The sequence below is a fragment of the Micrasema longulum genome, unplaced genomic scaffold, assembly GCF_059751315.1.
Source record: "Micrasema longulum isolate JH-2025_06_02 unplaced genomic scaffold, ASM5975131v1 h1tg000543l, whole genome shotgun sequence".
NCBI classification, from domain to species: Eukaryota; Metazoa; Arthropoda; class Insecta; order Trichoptera; family Brachycentridae; genus Micrasema; species Micrasema longulum.
The window spans coordinates 878161-902420 of record NW_028277739.1 but is presented as its reverse complement, the minus strand read 5'-3'; the positions used below and the strand labels follow the sequence as shown (position 1 = coordinate 902420).

At 31.8% G+C, this 24260-nt stretch overlaps 1 protein-coding gene across 1 annotated transcript in view; it reads right to left on the bottom strand.

Moving 5' to 3' along the window:
- LOC148280769 (neurotrimin-like) overlaps positions 1-24260 on the bottom strand; it is a 148521-nt gene that overhangs the window by 3240 nt on the left and 121021 nt on the right. The window contains exon 6 of the mRNA XM_088227841.1: positions 13502-13629. Within this exon, the coding sequence (XP_088083967.1) occupies positions 13502-13629 (128 nt within the window). The remainder of the gene's footprint in view (positions 1-13501; positions 13630-24260) is intronic.

Genomic DNA, 24260 nt, shown 5'->3' with positions numbered 1-24260 from the left:
ATTAACAGCCTTAACTTTAGAGTTATACCAGTAAATCTAACCGTTTCGAGTTCACTTTCTCATCATCAGGACATCATCTTGAACTAACTTGGAATTATTCGCGTTGCTATTTATATTATATATTTTTGTACGTATTTTACATTAATAAATATAGTTAGATAAATGACACATGTTTTTTTTTCTATCAATAATAATAATCATAGTTTATAAACAAAATAACAATTACTTTATCTACTACATACACAATTATGTAATAGATATCTCTGGATAATGTCTAGTCTGCCCAACTAGGTACAACCTGTTACTAAGTACTACCTGTTACTACCTACTAGTTAATTTACTATAAAGTTATACAATATTAATTTATACCATTTATTAATTAAGAATGTATTTTGAGTAAATTTTTCTCTAACTAAACCCAGAAACCAATTTTTTACATTAAAAAAAAATTGAATCCGGGTCATGGTGTTTCATTGTTCCGGTAACATATTAAATATTTTGGGGCCCAGAAATCTGAAATTTCTTTGCCCGAAATCAGAGTTTGTGATAGACCCCATGACCCATCCTCTAGTTTGACTTCCGGTAGTATGGGAGTTACAATCTACTTTTATAATTTTTCAACATTATATCTGAAAATATTTAAAAAAAAAACCAGCTCTTGCGCTTGGAGGGTGACTTACATTGTTTTATTAATTTAGTAATTTGTAAATGTATAATTTCGAATATTCATTTCAAAACAAAATATACGAAAGAAAAACAGGCTTTGTAGATTAATGCAGAATAATGGTAAATTATTATTTTTTTATTATTGAATCTTAACTCTAGCTTTAAACGCGTTTTTCTCGAAACCTATATATTTGACTGGCCGGATATGAACTTGGCCAAAAAAAACCGATGCATGAGAAATTTTTAAACTATCTTTTCAAATGTCTCTTGATCGATGATATGCAAGTTTTTATTAAAATCTGCACTACTTCAAAAAAAAAAATCTAATTTTTCTTCCAAGTTCTGTAGTTTTTATGCATACATTAGTAAAAAAAAGTTTATTGTTTGAAATCTGTGCGGCCGCGGGACGCTTAACCCAAAAGATACTTTGCGGTGTTGGACTCTAGCGTCACCATTTTTAATTGAAAAAAAATGTGTATGGCAAATCATGCTTAACAAAGTTTTTCTATTTGATTTTTTATTGCTTTCATTGTACTTTTTAATTTTTAATTAAAAACGATGATTTGAGTAATTGAAAAAACAAATTGTTAAATGAGTATAAAAACATTTCTATTACCTATCCGTTTCTATAATTATTATTTTAGTTTTTATATTTTGTGTTTAAATAATTTATTTTATTTTATCTATAAACTAAACAATCTGTCAAACGAAATTCCAATATCCGCGGTTTCAATACTATTATGTAATCTGCTTATTCTTTATATTGGATTAAGAAACTATCCTTTTTTTATGTTCAATGTGTTAACTTTATAGTCAACATTTTTAATAAATGTTAGTAAATATTAGAATTAAACCACTTACTGACATTTTATGCTTACCAGTTTCGATACGTACTCGTCTCTTCGTCGACACTCACTACACCAACATGCAAATACTAAAAGACACTATCAACCTAACTGTCACGGTAGTATACATATTATTTACGAAAAAATACATAGGTAAAAATTCTACATAGTTCTACAAAGGTAAAAATACATAAGTACCTTTGTATATTTCGTTAATACTATGTTTACTACGGTGACGGTAAAGGTGATAGTGTATTTTAGTATTTGCATGTTGGTGTAGTGAGTGCCCTGACGAAGAGACAGGTACGTCTCGAAACCGGTAGACATAAAAAGTCGATACGTGGTTAAATACTAACATTTACTGACATTTATTGAAAAACTACACATTTTTGAACTAATTTATTTAAAACGTTTTTGGGTTCTAAAAAATATGGTCATTATTTTTTTTATTTTTTGATATTTTATTTATTTTTTTAATCTAATATACAGTAAAAATACATAGTTTACAAAAAAATGTGTATAAAATAGATATATTCAATTCATTTTATTTATGGATATAGCTGGCTACTGGCCTACAGGCACGTTCCGAAGTGTCAGTGTATTATTTATTTTATTCATTATAGTACATACTTTCACATCGATTGTTGTGTAAAAATAAAAAAAATAAATGAAAACTGATTCTAAAACATACCCCACATTCATGAAATAAAAAAGGATTTTCAAGAAATTAAAATTATTTTCTGATATATGAAACATATTCCTCAGCTTCCTGTCTAGTCTATTTAGCAATCCACTTCTGGACTGGAGTTTTGAAAACATGGTTATTCATTTTGTTTTCTGATATATCCATACTCAAAAAATTGCTTAGTTTAGGGGCCAGAAAATTATAATGCCTTTGTCCGAAATTTGTTTTTTTCTTTGGGAGCAAAAGTATTGTTTTTTGTCTTTGCCTAGTGCCGTAAATTTGCTGTCCAAAAATTAAGAGCATTTATTTAAATAAACCTTAAACAGCACAAGTATTCTTATTTACTCTTAAATCTTTATATTTAAAAGATAGCGGCTTTCATTTTTATTAAAAACAACTTACTTTACAGAAGTAAAATATTTTAGTCTATTATGTTAATTTTGGCCTTTTTGTTTTTGTAAAGTTAAATAAAATATAACGCCTGCATAGCATCACCCGCCAGTGACAACTATTATAAACGGAGGCAATACGGTTGGCTGGGCCATATACTGCGAATGCTTCCTGAGAGCCTTAACCACTCTTGCCTACTTTTTAAGACATCCGGTTCTCGACGTCCTGAACGTCTGCTGCTGTTTGTTGGCAGCTCGAGTCTGAACTATGGAACGCCTGGAGCCTGAATCAGGAAGATGCGCAGAGACTGACAGCTGACAGAGATAGGTAGCGGCTCTTTGTGGACACCATATGCTCCGAATAGGGATTGGTAAATAAACTACTAGTAACATAGTTTTACAAGCTTTTTTTCCGTTCATTGTTTTCGTCTGGTTTTCCTTGATGTACCTAAAAGTTTAAAGATGCGAGCAGCAAAAATAACAAATAATAAGTATGGCGCTTGAAAATTGAAAAACCGGATTAAATTCATGTCGAGTACTTACTGGAGTAAGAAATTATACATAATTGATTAGAAATTCTCGGAAAAATGGCTCTCATTTGAACCGTATTGCTTTTAAAAAATCTCTTTACTAAATAAGCTAAAACAAAGCAAAGTGATTTTAATAAATTATTCTTTCAAAGACATGAAAATTCAAGCAGAAGTTTTATATTTAATGACATAAAATATTCCATCCATTAAAAAGTAGGAAAAAGTTTGGCCCACTGCTCGACGGGCCTCTTTTTGGTGGCAAGTCAAAGGAGGAGACAGCGGAAAAGCTTCTTCAATGGAAAAAGTTACAAAGTTACCCAATTTATCATGCTGCATTTGAATAACTCTAATGCTCTTATTCATCAGTCAAATCGGTGTGAATTTTTAAAAGATTACCAAGGCCACCACCATCTCCCAAAACCCATGAAAAAACAGCGTTTAATATTATATTTCTTTTGATAAATACCAGTTATAAAGACATTAACTAATTGTGCTTAGTTAAAATCCATTAAAAAATAATTACCATGGCAAATGTTCATTCATTACCAGTGGCTAATCCTAGAATCTTTAATTTACCTTGGAGATAATAATCACGTGTATTGGTTTAATTAAATAGTAAAGAGGTGATGCTTTTGTAATATTAATCCCTAATTTTACTGTTTCAGTTATAAGATATATTCTCAAAAATGTTTTCCCTCTCTGTTGCAATAAATTTAAATATGAATAACTCCCTAGGGAGGAAATTCAGCCAGTCTGCAAGCATTTGGACATATTTAAACATTCAAACAAGTATGGAAATCGGGAAATTGTTTTCAGGCGTTGCTATGTAGGTGATTTTGTTCAGCCGGATGAATCTCACCAGCATAATAAAGGTTTCAGCTCTTTTACTTCACAAAAGTCAACAGATGGAAGAGTAGAGGAAATGTGGATGTTTAAACATGGGCAGAATGGTGAATGTTACACAGTGTGTAAAATGGCCACTTAAACCAGTCAATGACAGGTCATAAGCCCTGTAAATGCCTAGACTTCCATATTCCCATCTCAAAAATGTTTTTCCTCTCTGTTGCAATAAATGTTAATGGTTAGTTAAGTTTATTTGCCATTTTGTTGTTTTTTTTAACTGAAATAGTTGATTAAGGGTTTTTCATAGTTTTTCAAAAATAATATTCCAAAAATTTAATTTTCACATTTTAGCGTAATGAATTATAATTGTTATCTTATTAAAATATTAGTTTAATTTCAATGGGTACATTTATGGCTTAGGTATAATTTAAATACCGAATATTATCAAATTTATTTAATAAAGTTACACATAACATATTTCTTCTGCATATTCAACTTTTTTCGATAATTCCATGTTTTTTTATGAATCTGCAAGCAATTAGGAGATTGAAAAGGTTAAACATACATTCAAATGTATGTATTTTCGTCTACTTTTTCGTTCCTTTTATGAATACGTATCGGCCAATATTCCGGTAATATTAAAAAGGTAAGGTTAAAAAAGGTTGGGCAGGTAAAAGTAATACCTTAATCATTGAATTTTAATTCCACGGCTAAAAGGTTTAAGAAAAAAATCTATAAATATATCGACAATATTTGAGTTTGTCCAAATTTTTGGACTGGATTCATTTCCCTGGGTAGCTGTTGAAATTAACAAATTATAACAGACACGAAGAACATATTAGAGAATGTAATATAGAAGTCTAGGCTTCTACAGGGCTTATGACCTGTCATTGGCTGGTTTGAGTGACCATGTTCTTCATCTCTGTTGTAATATGTTAATATTAACAGCTCCCCAGAGAGTTGAATCCAGTTCTTGTGTACAAAAATTTGGACAAACTCAAAATATTGTTGATTAATCCACCTGGTCCATAAAGAAGTATAGACATTGAAAAAAAATAAAAAATTCAAGCGTTGTCTCGTACTTAGGTGAAATAATTCAATTAGATGAATCTCACTCGCATAAATAAAGGTTTCAGCTCTTTAACTTCACAAACATCAACAAATGAAAGAATTGAAGGAATATTCAAATTTGGGCAGAATGTTAAATGTTACACAGTGTGTAAAGTGGTCACTTTAAACATCCAATGACAGGTCATAAGCCCTTTAGATGCCTAGACTTCTGTATTAAATTTTCTAAAATGTTTTTTATCTCTGTTGTGGTATTTTTTTTTTTTAACGAAATATTAGCGTTCTTATAATTTACCCATATATTTTAATTTTAGTGACCATTTTCAACGAGTTGTAAATAACTTACTATTAGAAAATAGAAATCAAGTTGGGGTTGAGTGGGGTTTGAAAGTAATATGTAAATTATGTGATATAAAATGTGCTTTATAAATAATTGCCGTTTAGTGATTAAATACCAACTGCTACCAAAAAAGGTCCTTGTAAACGCAGATATTTTTTTTAATTGAATTATTTTTGTATTTATCTGTATCCAGACGGATAAATAATATAGGTCTGTGTGTAAAATAAAGCCAAAACCCAGTACGAGTGCTTTCGACTCGATGGCTGCTCTCAGGTAAAAATCCTGACTACGAAAATCGAGTAGAGATAAGTTTTTATCGCGGTGTAATAGTTGACGTTTTCGTCTACAATTTTTGAAATCCTGGCTTCGATTTCTGGCTGGGTGAACGAGAAAAATTGATTAAAAAGGTCTTTTAAAAATATTGACCTTAGGTTTTTTTTGGACTGGCGCCAAAAGCGCAAGACTGATCGCTTTTACGCTGCATTTTTTGCGGTGCGGAAAGGGGGATGATAATTATTGGATTGATAAATATTTTATCAATCCAGAATACAAAAGCCATCAAAAAACTAATGCACCAAGTATTATAGTCTAAAAACAGTAACCGGTACTGAAACAGCCCTAAAAACCTCAGCAGTCGTAGATCGTTGCTTAAATTAATGAATATGTGAAAAATCGTGATATCGTTTAACGAAGATTTATCACTTGCGCACTTTTCATTTCAAGCTACTGAGTTTCCGCTCGTGATGCGATTCGTTTTTCTCTTAAGCACTTAGAAATTTCACGTTTTAAATGATTATTTTTAAAGCCGTAAAGAAGGTGTGGAAAATAAGTATTTTGCGATGAACAATGGACCTCGTTTGTGGTTCGCTACAGGGTGGTCGCAGATGTTCTAGTAGTTAGGCGATTCTACTAAGCAGATAAGTTGAAAGAGCAGTTTTGGTAATGTTTTACTGGAGAGTTTCGAAAGCAGAACGGAAAATGTTTGGGAAACTCTTCGGATCCAAGTTCGAGGTCTTAGCAACGATTCGCACGAAATTGTTTTTCATAGGGTCGAAAACGGACGACAACGAGAAAATTCAGTGGTTAAAAAAAAAGAAGATTTATTAAAAGACTATTAAACTAAACCAAAAACAAAAAAAAAAAATGTATTTATTTTTATAAGCACTATGGTTTTTTTAAAGTTTTGTAATTTTGAAATTAATCCGCGTGTCACGTCACAAAGTCTCTTCGGTGAGTTTTGCTGATTGGTAAATTGTCTCGCCGTAAATCAGAAATCTATCACATCGCTCTAACATTGGTTGATTCGGAAGAACTAGTGACGTCGTTCAAAGGAATTCTTTTTTATGTTTTTTTGTTGGTTTTCGAGAATCTGCTTCAATAACCGACTGATTGAACGGATGAGAAAAACACAGAAAACTGATGTTTTTTTTGTCTTTTGCATAGTGCATGTATCTATTGAGTTATCTAAATGCTAATTCATACTATATTTTAAATGCATTTTTGAGGAACTTTACCGCATAATTTAATGCTCTAATTTTTACGATGCGTAACATTTTTTATATCTAATTTCTCGTAGCTTTGAAATTCCTCATTTGATATAAGATCCTATAAAGCATATTGACTCTATAATTCTTGCTGGTCAAATTTTTTAAACAATAAGACTGTTATTATTGGTGCCAGTGCGCTGACCACAAAAAAATAAAATTTTGTTTTTACAATTTCTCCTACGAGATCTTAACACGAATTGTAAAAAAAGCATTGCCAATTAGTGTTAACTATTAAAACCATGTGTCCTATCAACACCTTTGTTTTTAATGCATCTATTATGGTGAATGTGCATAGTGGGATTTGCAAGTAAGTGTCATTAGTATCCTGATGAAGAGACGGGTACGTTTTAAAAAGCGGTAGACGTAAAACTGAAGGTTAGAAATTGTGTACAATTATTTCTTGCGTATTCGTTTTCGTTTGTATGTATCCGAAACAAGTGTTATTAACTATATGCACTCGGCAAAGTATATTTATTTATTTATTATATTTACGCCCTGATAGTTTTTACGTTACAGGTATAAATGTAAAAAGTTCAATTGTTTTATGATATTAAATAATGGAGGGCGGGAGCCAATTTGTGGTTAGTATGAGAGAGATATTCCCGGATTACATTGCAGTTATTTATTAAGTGAAGTTATTCACTGGTTATATCCTATATTTCGTACAGAAGGAATTTACAATAGCAAACACTGATCAAGAGCTCGCGGCCAGGCGACACGAACAGCCGGGATAAAATGTACTGAATTCTTTCAAATTGCAGAAATATGTAGAATCCTGCAGACTGAAGTTGCAGCGAACGACGCGTCGCGGACCAAAGTTGGATTCGGGCCCGCCAACTTTACGGCTGTTGGTGTTGCCCGCCACAGTATGGTAGTAAGCTAATACGTAGGTACTTATTTAATGAACAGCAAATGATTTTTTTTAAATGTATCGAATTACATTTTGTTTTAAAAATATTAATAAAGATCAAATACTACATAAAAGTAGGTAAGTACAATTTTTTTATCACTTTTAGGCAAAAACAGTACCATACATTTAATTTAAGTCTCGGTTAATTCTTTGGTACTGTTAACATTAATTGATTGACATTATCTTGTTTTGCGTTCTATAACATTTAAAATAAATGTGTTTATTGATACTTTTTAAACGAAGTGCCTGCGTTTTTAATACGTGCTTAGTAGTAATAACTCATTCCACCTTTGCATAAATGACTTAAAATAAAACAAACATTCAATTTGCAAAGCTGTATCAACCAACTTAATAGCGATGTGAATTTAAAAATAACAAAAATTATTAGTTTCATATAAAATATCAATAAACAAAATGTTGGTAGTCGGGTAAAATGACAACAATCTAATATAAATGTGAATTAACAAATGATAAAATAAATAAAACAACTTTGTTTTTTATCTAATAATTTTTATTTTTCACCGACCGGTTTCAAAGCAAACAAGCTTCTTCGTCAAGGTTTACGTAACTAATGAATCGATTCTTTTTTTATTTTAATCATGTTCACTAAATACTACACGTGGACCCAATAAATCAAGTCTTTTCCTTACGCGGGTGGTAATTTGATATCATTATTTCCGAAGTAATACAAAAGAAGACTAAAAGAAATATTGTTTATTTAGTTATAAATTATTGTTTTCTTATTATGGATCGCTTTTTTAATTTCTAAGATTTCTAAGTTGTCTAATTTTAATATTTTATTTTCAACACAAAGTACTTTTAATCCAGTGTCTTTATTGAAGTTATGATTATTTTCTATCAGATGATTTGCGAATTCAGAAAAAATATTATTATTTAGCATTTCAAGTGTTCTTTTACTCTAATATTAAAGTTTTTTTTAGTTTTTCCAATGAAGATTGAATCGCAATCATAACAATTTAATTGTTTTATTCCAGATTTATTATATTTATGGGTAAATTTACAAATTTACGCCAATTTCTGAATTTATTAAATTGCCCACGAATTGTTGTCAAAACAAACAGGATAATAATAAAGATATTTTGTTACAACGCAACACAATTTCACTAGGTAAAATGTATATTAGATGCACAAACTTTGTGGTTATTTATCATATAATTTAAATTAAATAACATGCGTTGTTTTATTTCGCTAAAAATAAGTGCATCTGATCGAATGTCTACCCCTCACCCCTCACCGATCACTTTAATTGATTATTCTTCACCAAAAACACAAAATAATACTTGACATAAAGATTCGATTAATTACATTATGTATTAGATTTCTGTAAAAAAAAATAAATATTTATTTGTAAATTATACCATTATGAAGGCGCACGTAGTAGCTCAGAAACCGGTCGGTAATAAAATAAATAATAAGTGGTTAAAAACAAAGCGTTTTATTTGAATTATTTAAATATGGGCCTTACTAATAAACTGGGTATGGAAATATTATCCTTTTAGCAGTGGCAGTGGTACAATAAGGTTTGTATTTCCAAACTTATTTTACATGGCCTAACTTTATACCAGGTTTATAAGTAAGGCTCGATGTTCGTCAGACTCAAATGTGTACTTTCGTAAGAACGTTCGAAAACACGTTCTTCAGTTTGCTCGAATTTAGCCATAGTAAGGCTTTTATTTCGTTTGTTCGCGTTCGGTTTTTGCGATTCGATCGTGATCAAAGTAATGTCTTTTAATGCCCCAATCTTGCCGGCACTTTTACGTCAAAAACATAAACAGTGAATATTAAAGTGAATAGTTGTTTCAGAGATGTTTTAAGGCAGAAGATAAATTTCCTTATTCACAAAAGAAAGATTGAAAGGTGAGGGTATACAGGTATTCTCGCCCACAACCAAGTGGCAGACAAGATATAATAAATAAAACAAAATTAGAATTTAACAATAAATTGGAATTAACAATGTTTTGAGTAGGTCCAAATGCTTGCAGACTGGCTGGATTTCCTTCCTAAAGAGTTATTCATATCTAAATTTGTTGCAACAGAAAGGAAACATGGAAGTCTAGGTATTTACAGAACTTATACCCTGTCGTTGGCTGGTTTAGTAGCCATTTTACACACTGTGTAACATTTACCATTATGCCTATGCTAAGCATTCACATTTCCTTAACCGAACATCACATGCCAGGGTCACAAGCCCTGTAAATGCCTAGACTTTCATATTCCCTCCTCAAAAATGTTTTCCCTCTCTGTTGCAACAAATAAGGATAATGATTTGAATGTTCGGGTTCCCTAAATATTTTAATAATATACGATGTTTAAGACTACGGGGCACGTTCAGAAAATTATTGTACTATATTTTTATTATTTTTGTTGAAAAAGTGTATTTGAAATAAAATTACCGGATATTGTCGATACATTTGCTGACTTTTTTCCTACATAATCGCTATCTTATTAAATGCATGTGGTAAGACGTGGCACAAGCTTTTTTATGCCTTCTCTCAAAGAACTCACACGCCATTTCAGAACCTAATTTTGCATCTGCTAGTCGATTGAATTTAATTCCACCTATGTATGTGTGCCTTAAGGAAGGTAAACATATTTAAATCTAAAGGTGTCAAGTCAGAGTTATACGGGGGATGGTTCAAAACATCACAGCCAGATGAGTTCAAGAGCGCCTTGGTAGCTAAGGCTGTGTGAGGACTGGCGTTGTCGTGCAACAAACACACTCCTCTCACCAGAGTTTCCTTTCTTTTGTTTTGAATGCTCCCTTCGAGTTTTTTTAGGATCTCACAATAACCAGCCAGGCTCGTTGTAGACTTGGGCTTGATATAATTTTTAAGCATATTGTTTGTTTTTGTAAAAAAAAATATTGTTACTAACAATTGTCATAAATTTTAATAAATGAAATAAGTGGATAACAATATGTTTCTTTTTTGGGTGATATCGTGTGTGTTGGATTTGTTCCGAAGTTTCGGCTATCATTGCAGGAGCCATTTTCAGGGTAAACTGAGTATTTGTAAAAAAATAGTGTGAGTTAAGTTAAAGTAATTTGTAACTTGTCGCAGTCAGCAGTAAGCACATTTCTATTCATTTTTGTAGTATGTAGTACTGGAAACCAAGTTAAATTAAATTTAAGCCCGTCGTCTTTGTTTATGTTATTAGGGTGTCTGTGTATTTCAATTGCCTCTTTTATTATTTATGCACCGAAATTACTGTGTTTATGTAAAAAATTTCGGTTTAATTAAATACGAAAAAATGTTTGGCTATTGCAGATTTATCAGGATGCCTTAGTTTACACGCTTTTTTGTATTCGTCAATCCTTTTCTTTGCTGTGCGCCCTGTTTGTCCTATGTACACTTTATAACATCCTTGGCAACTTAATTTATAAACAGCTTCCGTTTCTAGGGGATGTTAATCTTTTAAATTAATAAAAATGTACCAACTTCCGACTGTGACATGATACAAATTACTTAAACACACACTTTTTTCTAAAAAATTCTTAATTTTCACAGAAAATGGCTCCTGCAATGATAACCGAAACGCCGGAACAAATCCAACACACACGGTATCACAGAAAAAAAAACATATTGATAACAGTGACCATGAAAACCTTCGCACCTAGAAATAAGTGGATGTTTAGAATCGATGGTTGTTGCATCGTCTAAACTCTGCAAATACAATGTTTTCTTTAATACTAAGTGGCGAAGGTGAAGGCGACGATGGAATATGGCATTAACATGTTAATGAAGTGAGTATCCTGACGACGAGACGAGTACATCTCGAAACCGGTAGATATGAAAAAGTTGGAGGGTGATTTACTCATAGTTTTATTTGCTCACGTTAGTTAAAATGTAAATAAAATAAAGTATTACAAAGTTGATACTACAGATGCGTATTTATTTTGTTTTAAAATTTGCTTGACATGTCCAAACTAACGCAGAACTCCTTTTTTTATTCTGTTTATAGAATGTTTATCTTAACCCTACATAATCTGCATGGATATTAACAATTGTGCAACTACCGTATATAGTACGCATTTCGATTGCATTCAGCCTACCCACATCTTTGTTGTTCCAAATCCATACTTCGCTTTCATACATAAGGGTCGGTACCAAGACTCCACTGTGAACGGCTAATTTCGCCTCTCGCAACTAAAATTTATTTGCCAAGACTGATTTTAGGCCACTATTCACCCTGTTCCAGGATGTTAATTATCCCTTCCGAGCCTAAGGAGTGTATCTGCGGTCCCCCAAGTAGCGCATTTTTTAGATAACTTTTTTGTTAATCATCATTCTGATTTAATTTTTGCATGACCCTACCCCATTATTTTAAAAATGTATCAAAACAAAAAAAAAACTGCCGAATTCTTTCAATAATAATTCAAATTCGTCCTTGTTTTCCTCCCTGTGCAAACAGCAAACACTACAATTCATCACACTCAGTTTAATAATCTTTGATATATTGGTCAGTTTGCCAGTATGTTTTTTTGCTATTTGGTGCCTTTTTTCCAGCCATAACCACAATAATCCAGATTTTGCGTTTTAAATTTTACACGCATTTCTCCTCCCGATTTCCCGCTGTATCTCCACGCTTCCAGGTGGTGCGACATTAGCTCAGTGATGTTCAACGTGTCACACTGAGAACAGGGTGATGTTATAGAGCAACCTTTTGCGATAGTATTTTATGAATAATAATATATGAATTTCGCAGGAAACTTGAAACATAATTAACTCTTAAAGGACTGTGGTAAATAATCCCTTTGCGCGCGGTGTTGTAACATCGTGTTACCACTAAGTAAAAGATGGAATATTCTTAAGTTTAAACATTTGAAAAAAAAAACATAAAGACATACTTTTTAATAAATCTTTATTCATAATTTATGCAAAAAAAACATATAATTTAGCCCTGTTATTGCAAAATAAATTAAAAATCACAAATACGCCACTCATATTACGCGCGTGCGTCCCCCATAACTGTCATCAACCGGCTGAAGACTGAATCTGTTTTAAACAACACCCGCTACAGAATAGCGTCTCTGTTTCCTTGTTATGATTTTTATCTTCGTGCTCTCTCTTGTATAAGGTATCTGAATAGATGTGTTGCTAAATTAGCGGACTCATTCTTTGCGTAGCATGGATAAATATTTTTCGTATTAACATTTAGCATAGTTATACAATTTATACTTTGCAAATCGGGTGTGAAAATGTCCATTTTAAAATTACAGAAAATACGAATTCATTATTCAAAAAAATAAGAGAGATATATCAAATCTTGTATCCTATGTCAACTAATGTGACATCACAGCCACACAAGAGTTAAATCAGTTTGATAAACAATTAAAATTCAAACCAAGCTGTGGTCCCGTGGTTGTATTGTGGACTCATGGACCAAAGGTCTGAGTTTCAAATCCCACTCTACTACAACTTGATTTCTATTTTCCAGCACAATCTATTTACGACTTTTTGGAAATGGTCTGAAAATTCAAATATTTGAGTTTAAAATAAGAACTCAAGTATTTATCTTTTACTTAAAAACAGGTTTTTTAAAAAAATATTTAAATCCTATTTATAGCATTTTAGCTGAGGTATTTCTGGTACGTCCCTTAGGAACTTGCGGATTTTTTTATGTTCAGGCTCGGAAAGGTTAATTAAGTCAATACTTACTGCGTCGTTGTGATTCCAGAATATATACGCTGGTGGTTCGGGAGAAAAAAGGACCACGCAAGTTAAATTAATAGTACTGCCCCTGTCGATGAAGAGCTCAGGTCCCCCGATAATGTCAGTGGTGGGTTCTGTAACAAATACAACAACAGAACATTAATATTATTTAAGGGACAGAAATAGCCATGATCGTGTTAATCGATTTGCTCTTCTCAGGAGAGAACACATTCCATTCCTCGACATGTCCCATCATTCCTCAGCAATTCCTTTCTTAACAATATTTTGAGTTTGCCTTAATTTTTGTAGACAAGAACTGGATTCAACTCCCTGGGGAGCTGTTAACATTAACACATTACAACAGAGATAAAGAACATTTAAGAGAAAGTAAAATAGAAGTTTAGGCATCTACAGTGCTTATGACCTGCCATTGGCTGGTTTAAGTGGCCACTTTACACATTGTGTAACATTCACCATTTTGTTAATATTTGAACACCTTTATTCCTTCAATTTATTCATCTGTTGATGTTTGTGAAGTGAAATAGCTGAAACCTTTATTTATTAGACTTCTATATTACCTTCTCTTAAATGTTCTTCATCCCTGTTGTAATATGTTAATTCCTTTCTGTTGAAGATAAGGAATAAACAACCTCTTAATATAAAAAAAACCGTATGATCAATAAGGTTTTTCTAAAGACGTTTCTTGGTAAAATTAAACTTTAATTAGAAAAAGACAAATACGGTATTTGGATTTGACCAATTTATAAGAAATGTATAAAACATTGATTAAAAGTATTTTTCTTATTATAGTTTCTCAAATCTACGTTATAGAAACGTCTGAAACATTACCATCCATTCTTAAAGCCCTACATATTTTTCATGATTACCATGATTTCCTTTTCTATATCCGAAATGCGCATGGCACTACATTTTTTTATTTATTTATAAATTGCTGCATAAACATACATATTTATAATTAGGGACTCTTTATAATACTAGGGAATTCGAAAATGAATAAAGAGCATTATCTGGTTAGATAAGTCTTCATCTAACAATCTAATTCTAAATTCGAATTGATTTATTGTACAACATTAAACATAAAACAAAATATTTAAGCCTTTATATTGGGACAACATATCAGACCAGGAACATTTTAGTAATGGTTCGATATTATTAAGGAATAAAACTCTCCAACAGCAAGGTTATTTGCTTCTTAAACGTAGTTACACCGATGTGGACTATGTTGATCTCCAAAGTGATGATGTTCAGCTGTATGACTGCTCTTTGAATCAGCATAACGAGTCCTCGACAAAGCATCTTGTCAGTATAAAAAAATAGGTTAGTGTGGTTCAGCCGGTTCTAAGATAGAGATAATAATCAAACAACTTTTCAGTATATCCCGTTATACGATGTTCCATTGAAATAGTTTCCCTATATCTATTAAACTCACGCCCCTCCCTTTATCCCCTTCCTCTTTTTTCAACTATTTCTCTGACAACATCAAATATTTTAATATCCTTATCAGTGTATGTAAGAGTTGCTTATTACAATGCATCTCGTGTTGGTTTTACATTTCTGTGCGACAATTGTGGTGAAGGCGTAAACGTGTATAGTGGGTTTTACATGTTGGTTTAATTGGTGTCCTGACAAAGGACGGGTACGTTCCAAAACCAGTAGACATCGAAAAGTCGTTAAGTAGTTATATACAAATAGTTATTAACATTTTACAAAATTATTTGTTCAATTTATACCTAGAGACATTGTACTCCTGTTAAGTACTGAATTTACATTTTCTATACTGGCAAGACTGTAAATATCCCGCTCTTACTCAAATCCTTCCTATTTCAAATTCTTGTTCTCCTGCCGCCCTGTGAGCAAGTCACATGTGTAAAATTGTCTCTCTGATACATCTTCATCATATTCTGCGTCAGCATATTTCGTACAAAGTGAAGTAAGCGTTATATAAACAGCTTAAACTATACAATTCATCATCATCCACACGATACCGGTATCCGTGCTACAGCAATAGCGAAGTGCTCTACAGAAGAAATAATCTGAAGATCTTAAAACTGAGTAACAATTTCCTGAAAAGCATTGAGCTGACCAAACAACACATATGAAAAGATATGTTGCTTCAAATAACCAACAATAATTAGAAGCTTAAAAAAACGAAAATCTTTTAATTATAGAACTTAAGCCACTTTTGATATTATATTAAAACACTTATTCAAGTTAAATTTTATTTTGGTCAACAGTATTTGGTTAAATAATTAAAAAAACAACTTCGTTTGCTAAAAGTATTTTGTAGCTAAATATTAGCAAGTTTTAGCCACCGAGCAACTCGGTAACTAACTAAGTATGCAAGTCGGCATATAAAACGAAACTCAATTTTAACTTCAGCGCCAGCAAATTTATGCAAGCACGTGCAAATGGAGGTATTTTAATACCGGAAGCCACATGGCATATCTCGTATCCGGTATGTAACATTTATCTCATCCCATCGTTACGGTGTTTGTTCAATAAAGTCTAAAATTTTAGGCACTTAAGTTTTACGGGGGTAATTTTATATCTTATCATTCTTACTCATTCCCCTTTGAAAAAATCAATGAAATTGAATCAACAAATTACAACAGGGATGGAGAACACCTTTAAGAAAAGAATATGGAAGTCTAAGCATTTACAGGGCTTATGACCTGTTATTTTCTGGTTTAAGTGGCCACTTTACACACTGTGTAACATTCACCATTTTGCCTATGTTTGAACATTCATATTTTTTCAATTCTTCCATTTGTCGATTTTAGAGAAGTTAAATAGCTGAAACCTTTGTTGTTACCCGAGGGGATGATATCCATTGTTTAATTTAAGTCTTTTTTTATTATTTGAATATAAAATTTTAACTCCTGTTTCCTTATTGAAATCGTGATTTGAATTGATGAGATGATTGGCAAACTAAAAAAATATTGTTATTTAAATATCTACGCGACACTCTCCCAATATACCCTGACGGACACGTATTGCATTGTAATTGGCACACCCCTGAGTTGTTCAAAACATCATTTTTGTCACTATAATTTATTAATAATTTTCCATTTTTATCTATACATATTTATTTTTTATTTTTTATGTAAATAAACGGCACTCAGTGCCTTTTACATATTTGTTGCAAATACAGCTAAATACACATACGTGTAGGTATAATTATAATTGATACAGAACATTTAAAGCAATACTATTAATTTTAAAAAAAAGATAAACTATATTAAAAAAAATATTACCAGTTATGAATGATCGATGAAAAATTATAATTTTGTATTATAAATACTTTGAACCAGTTAAAAAAAAACTAAGGAAACAATATAAACGTAGTGATAATTCATTGGTTAAAGAGGATAGTCATTATCCAGCACTTCTTGTTGAATTGAATATTTTAAACGCCCGGACACTACCTGAAGTGGAGCGTGTTGCGTTTAATTTTAAGCGCGCGCAATTTTAATTTATTAATTTCTCTCTTTCGACTATTGATTGGGAAAGGAAATTTTCAAATTGCGATTGTGTGAACTCTGCAACACAAGAATTTTATTTAGAATTAAAAAATGTTCTCAGTGAGTTTGTACCTCTAAAAACACTGAAAAGTAACTCATATCTTCGCTGGTACAGCTCATCTCTCATAAAAATTATTAAGAAGAAATCCAAATATCATAAAAAATGGAAAACATACAATAATCCACGGGATTATGATACATTTGTTTTGCTCCGGGCCAGGCAAAAAAAAATTACAAAAATAATGTTTTAAAAAATTCATACTCGAAAGTGAGAAAGCTATTGTGAACGATCCTAAATATTTTTGGTCTTTTATTAAAAGTAAACGTAACTGTAACAATATTCCCTTGAATATGCAGTATAAAAACCGAGTATCTAATAATGCCCAGGAAATAGTAGACCACTTCTCTAATTATTTTAATTCGGTCTATACTCAAAGCAATTTGATCGATGAAGCCTGCATAACCTCTCCCCTCCATCAAAGCACACGCAATGTTGCTACATCTTCAATTAACTTTTCTTACGACGATGTCTGTATAATTCTTACTAAATTAGATTCTTGCACAGGTGCTGGAAGCGATGATATTCCTCCATTATTCGCAATCAAATGTGCAAATCAACTCGCCAAACCTTTAACAATTATACTTAATCGCTCATTAAAATATGGAGTCTTTCCGAGTCACTGGAAAAGAGCACTTATCATTCCCATTCATAAAAGTGGCCTCAAAAATAAAGTTGAGAATTGTCGACCGGTCTCAATCTTATTTATTTAACTTTTGTACATAATGTTATTTGTACATTGTACATACAAATGGCAATTTCTTCCAACCAACCAATAAAATACCCGTGTAAACCGTGTAGAGTGCAAGTACTAATATTTTTGCTCTCGCTTTAAATTCAGTTAGTAAAGCTTAAAGGTGCATATTTACGATTGTTTTTAAACATACGTATTTATAAGGAATCGATCTTTGCCTGGTGAGATATTTTACAATTAGTTTACTTGTAATCTCGAAGGATTTGAAATTTTATGCGAAAAAAATCTGTGTTGAGTCTACCTACATTAGAATAAATCATATTGTCCCGGCTGAGGTCTATTTGACAGCACCGCATTGAGTAGGTACTTGCTAGCTAAGTCCGCTACAAACTCAGGCGAACACAGCAGTGCCATTTTTCAATTAAAAAAAACGAAAAAGTATTTTATACTTAAAAAAAAAAAAAAAAAAAAACTAAAAGTAAATATGGAAGCTCAATCCTTCGTTGAATATGCTAAGCGTGCTATAAATGCATTGACTACACTGCTAATGGATCCTAATAATAAATTTACAAAAGAACAACTCGGGAAAGTAGTCCCAAAAACCAACGAAATATTGTGCACAATAGGACAAATGGCAGTAAAGATGAGCGCATTAGAGACTGAGGTTGCTACGATTAAGAAGTATTCCTCTTCAACTAATATCGACGTCTTTAATATCTGTGATCTAGTATCCGAAGTCCAAGATAGAAGTTACAGGGAGAAAAATATTGTTTTATGTAACTTACCTGAGAGTCAATCTACGACCCAAGCCACAGCTATTAAGGAAGATGATTCTGCTGTCAAGAAAATACTGTCTGAGCTTGATTCCTCTGTTCAAAGTCAAGAAATAAAAATATACCGACTTGGAAGAAATACTGGAGAGAGGCCTCGAGCAATTAAAGTTGAATTTTTGGAGGTCAAATGGTCACGACTACTACTGAGTAGGAAGCACCTTTTAAAAAATAATATTCGCATGTACCAGGATCAGTCTTCATTACAAAGGAAACAGCTTATCGAACTTCGTAATGAACTTGATAGTAGAAAAGCAAGCGGCGAGACTGATATCACAATAAAATACATAAATAACAATCCTAAAATAGTGAAGATGTTTACAAAAAACGACAATCCATCAAACTCTACTATCAAAATGTAAGGGGGGTGAGAACAAAACTACAGACACTTAAAACTGCATTACCAACTACGGATTTCGACATTTACTCATTTACAGAAACATGGTTGAACAACAACATCGACAATACCGAACTTGGTTTTAGCAACCACCTGATATATAGAAATGATCGGGATAAACTTGCTTCTAACAGATCTCGTGGAGGAGGAGTTTTGATTGCAGTATCGACTAAGTTCTCATCACGAATGCTCAAATGTAAAAAACAAAATTTTGAACAAATTTTTGTAATGATTTCATCAAAACGAGAAAAAATAATAATAGACTGTGTGTATATTCCCCCTTCGTCTGATACGCAAACCTACAAAGATCATTATTTGGAAGTGGAATGTCTACGAAGGCGGTATCCTGAGGCCACTATAGTTTTGACGGGTGACTACAACTTACCCAATATACAGTGGGATCCAGATGGTATCAACACTAAATCTAGTGATGGCATAGACCATGGGTCAAGTGAGATAATTGAAATGTCAATTTTTTTAAATCTCCGTCAAGCAAATTATGTTTATAATTGTCTTACTCGTCTCTTGGATCTTGTTTTTTCTAATTCAGATAACATTTCAGTGCAACTTGCAAATGAAAATATTTTACCAATTGATAGATACCATCCACCTTTATGCATTAATTTTGGATCCCTTATTTTAGCAAAGTACAAAACCTCTGATGTTAGATTAAATTTTTTTAAAGCAGATTTTCCTGCCATTAACTCATTTATCCTTATCAGTGATTGGAACTTTTTAAATCAAAATTTAAATGTAGACGATATAATTGCACAATTTTATCATATCCTTGATACTGCCATTGAGTCATCTGTGCCTGAAACTAAATTCATAGCAAGTAATTTTCCTAAATGGTTTAGTAAAAAACTTATTGAAGCTATACTACATAAAAAGATTGCTCATAGTAATCTTAAAAGGTCTCGAGACATTAAAGATTATGAAGAATTTTCGAAATTGAGAATTTTGTCTAAGCAGCTTTCTAAAACCTGTTATCAAGACTGTATAAGTAAATTTGAAGTCGAGGCTGCATCTAAGCCGCAACATATTTTTAAATTTTCCAAGATTCTTAACAGTAGGGAATCTGGAATTCCGTCCACAGTGTATTACAAACGCAAAATGGCAGACACACCACAGGAAGTTGCCAATTTATTTGCTGATTACTTTAGCAGTGTTTATAGTTCTACTTCTAATTCTAGGTTACACAGTATTGATAATACAGATTTAATTGATTTTAACGACTGTGTATTTACTGATTCTGATGTAAAAAAGGGGATTTGTGCCTTAGATCCAAAAAAAAGCGCTGGGCCAGACAATATCCCTACACTTCTTCTTATACAATGTTGTCCCTCTTTAACTGGTCCACTTACAAAATTTTTTAACTTGTCCTTGAAAACTGGAAACTTTCCCAAGAAATGGAAGATCTCATACTTAACCCCCATTTATAAAAAAGGAGATAAAACTGACGTCTCCAATTACCGACCCATTTGTATTCAGTCAGCCATTCCAAAGTTACTGGAATCTGTTTTGCTAACTAAGTTCACCAATGAAATTAGTAAAGTTATCACTCCGTTACAACATGGTTTCATAACTGGTAGATCAACTCTTACAAACCTTATGTTGCATCAGAATCGGTTGATCACATCAATGGAGGGACGTCATCAGACTGATACAATTTATACTGACTTTAGTAAAGCGTTCGACAAGGTTTCTCATACAATTTTAATACACAAACTTAGTTCATTGGGAATTACTGGTAATATCTTGGAATGGTTTAAAAGCTACCTGTCATCAAGGAAAATCTTAGTAAAAGTATTCGGTTATAACTCGTATCAGTTTGAGGCATCTAGTGGGGTACCCCAAGACTCCCACCTGGGACCAGTACTGTTTTCTTTGTTTGTTAATGACATTGTGTCGATATTTGAGAAAGTAGACATTCTTCTCTTTGCCGACGATCTTAAAATTTCAAAAACTGTTACCTCTGATACCGATTGTGGAGTTCTTCAGTCTAATTTGGTAAGGCTGTACAACTGGTGCCAGAAAAATGAACTTTATTTAAATGTCGACAAGTGTTGTGTAATATCATTTACAAGAAGTAAAAAACCCATAATATTCGATTACAACATTAATAATATCAATCTGGGAAGAGTTACACAAATAAAGGATTTGGGGATAGTTTTTGACGAAAAATTGACATTTATTCCTCACATTGATACCATCACTAATAAGGCAATGAAATGTCTTGGATATTTGCAGCGAACTGTAAAGGATTTTAATTCCATCACTACCCTCAAAGTGCTATTTACTGCCTTGGTTAGAAGTAATTTAGAATTCAATTCAACAATTTGGTCACCTTATTACAATGTTCATATTTTAAAGTTAGAAAGAGTACAACGTAAATTCCTTAGATTCATCAATTACAAACTTAATATACCCGCTGAAAATATTGATTATGATAATTTATTATGTACACTAAATATGTCAACTCTATGTAAAAGAAGGATTATAAATGACTTATTAAATTTATATAAAATAGCGAATGGCGTATTGGACGTCCCGGAATTAACTAGTGTTATCAGCTTGAAAGTACCTCTTCGAAATACTCGGCAGCTAACGTTATTTTTTGAATCTCCTGGCAGTCACAATTATTATTACAATTCACCAATACCTAGACTACACCGGCTAGGTAACGAGTATGGTGAAGTTGATATATTTTGTCTGTCTTTATATAAATATAGGTTAAGTATTCAAAAGGTTATAAATTAATTTATGTAAAATTTCTTAATATTTTTCTTTATTTACTATTTCTTTTTCTCATGTATCTCTTTAATAATGTATAAACTTATATGTATGTATATGTATGCGTGTATGTTTTCATATGTAAATTTTTTAAATATTTTTCTATGTACCATATACCTATGTTGGTACATTTCCTGATTTTTACTTATTATTGTATTTTTTAGCTTTTCTTATGTTATCTTTTATTTTAACCAAATTTACATACTTATGTTTCACTGCTGCACTTAAATGTAATTTTTAAAATATGTAAAAGCCCATTGGGCGTGTAAATCAATAAATAAATAAATAAATAAAATAAAAGTTTTATTTTTATAATTCAACTTACAGAACATATTCAATAGAAAAAAAAGATTAAAAAGCTAAAAATATTTAAAAAGAGAAATAAACGTATTTGTTCATAAATTACCTTAAATCAAAACTATTACTCAATAGGGAAAAGGAAAAAAGAGGAAAGAGGAAAAAGGAAAGGAGGAGTGATTAAGGAAGAGAAAGGAGATTTTTTTTCAGACGTGATTTAAACAGAGATAATTTAGTAACATCTTTGATGGTGGGTGGGAGATGATTCCACAGTCGAGCCGCATGGACACTATATGAGTTAGAGAAGAAAGAGGAATTGTGGATGGGTATTAAGAGGGTGCCTTGAGAATAAGAACGAAGAGGTAAACCATGAATCTTACCAGTGTTTGGCAAAATATTTGAAATGTTAGTTTATAATCACCTTTTATCTGAAGTTGCTTTACACATTCCAAATGAACAGCACGGTTTTATGCGGAAACGATCAGTAGTTTCTAATTTAACGCTCTTTATAACCGATATTGCTGAGTATATGGCCAAGGGATTACAATCTAACGTTATTTACGCTGATTATTCGAAGGCGTTCGATCGCGTTGATCATTCAATCCTCTTAAAAAAGTTAATATATCAATCGGAATTAATAGAGATCTATTATGTTGGCTTGGTTCTTATATCAGTAAAAGGAGTCAAGCAGTCGTCGTTGGCGGGCACTCTTCTGACTTTTCCTTGCTTCCATCTGGTGTCCCTCAAAGTAGCCACTTAGGACTCCTTTTATTCAATGTATATGTTCATGATATAGGCGATTGTTTTAATAACTCTAAATACATTATGTATGCAGACGACATGAAGGTATACTTAAATATTGAATATACTAATGACTGTCATAAAATGCAGGAGGACCTCACAAGACTGTCGGTTTATTGTAAAAATAATAAACTATCGCTTGACCATGAAAAATGCCTAAAAATAACATTCAAAAGAAAGACCCGTGCCATCGATTTTAATTACAAATGAAATAATACTAATATTAAATCTGTCGAAACAGTGCGTGATTTAGGTATCCTCTTAGACGAAAAATTAAGTTTTAATCGTCACATCGATAGTATCACTGAAAAATCTTTTAGAACACTAGGATTCATACTACGCACAGGCAAACCATTTCAAAATACCGATACTCTTAAAAAATTATATTTTTCTTATGTTCGTAGTTTACTTAAATTTTCTTCACCTGTCTGGTCTCCTTTTTATAAAATTTATTCCTGCAAAATTGAAAGAATTCAAAAAATGTATCTCCGTACTGCGGGCCAACTGTTTGTGACACCTGATTTTTATAATCCAAATCATTTCTATCAAACTTATATGTTATTCTTATTTATATATTATGTAGGTGCATATAATATGCATTTGTGTGTTCGTTTTGAATCAACGTTCGCGTATTGTCAAACCTTATTTTATTGTTGTCATTATATCGTATTTACTGCATTTTGTGGTTACCTACCGTATTGTATGGGATTCGTCGCACATTAATTATTCGATGTGTATCAGTTAAATTTTAAAATAAAATGCTTTTTTTTTCAGAATACGGTTTTTAAATTTAACTTACTTTAAAAAAATACACACATTCACATACACATGAATACAAACGTCACACAAATGCAATTACGAAACTTTTTTTCTTAAATATTATGTGTCATTATATTTACAGAGGATTTTTTTTAATTGGCTTTAGCATTGTTTATATTTTTCTATACCGCTAACAAGCGATACGTTTGTAGGTTTTTTTGTTTACTATTCTTACAAATATTCTGTTTTTCATTGCCATGTTATTTGTTTTTTGATACTCTGTTTTACCTTTTATGTATATTATTTTTTTTTAAATTGATAAAAAAAATGTTTCTTTTCAAAGATGTTAAGTTCGTTATTTATTTATAAATGGGTTTGTATTCAAAAAGTTCAATTAAAGGAATAATTTTATTTTTTATTGAATTCACTTAAGCCCAACTACCCGACAGCAACACATTTATTTTGGTATCATGGAAAACGGTTACGAATATTCGGTGGATATTTTATTTCTCATTTTTTTTATTAAAAGGTATTGAAGCATAACACTTGTATATTGTTTTGCAACGCGCTCATAAAAACGAATTTGTATTCCAA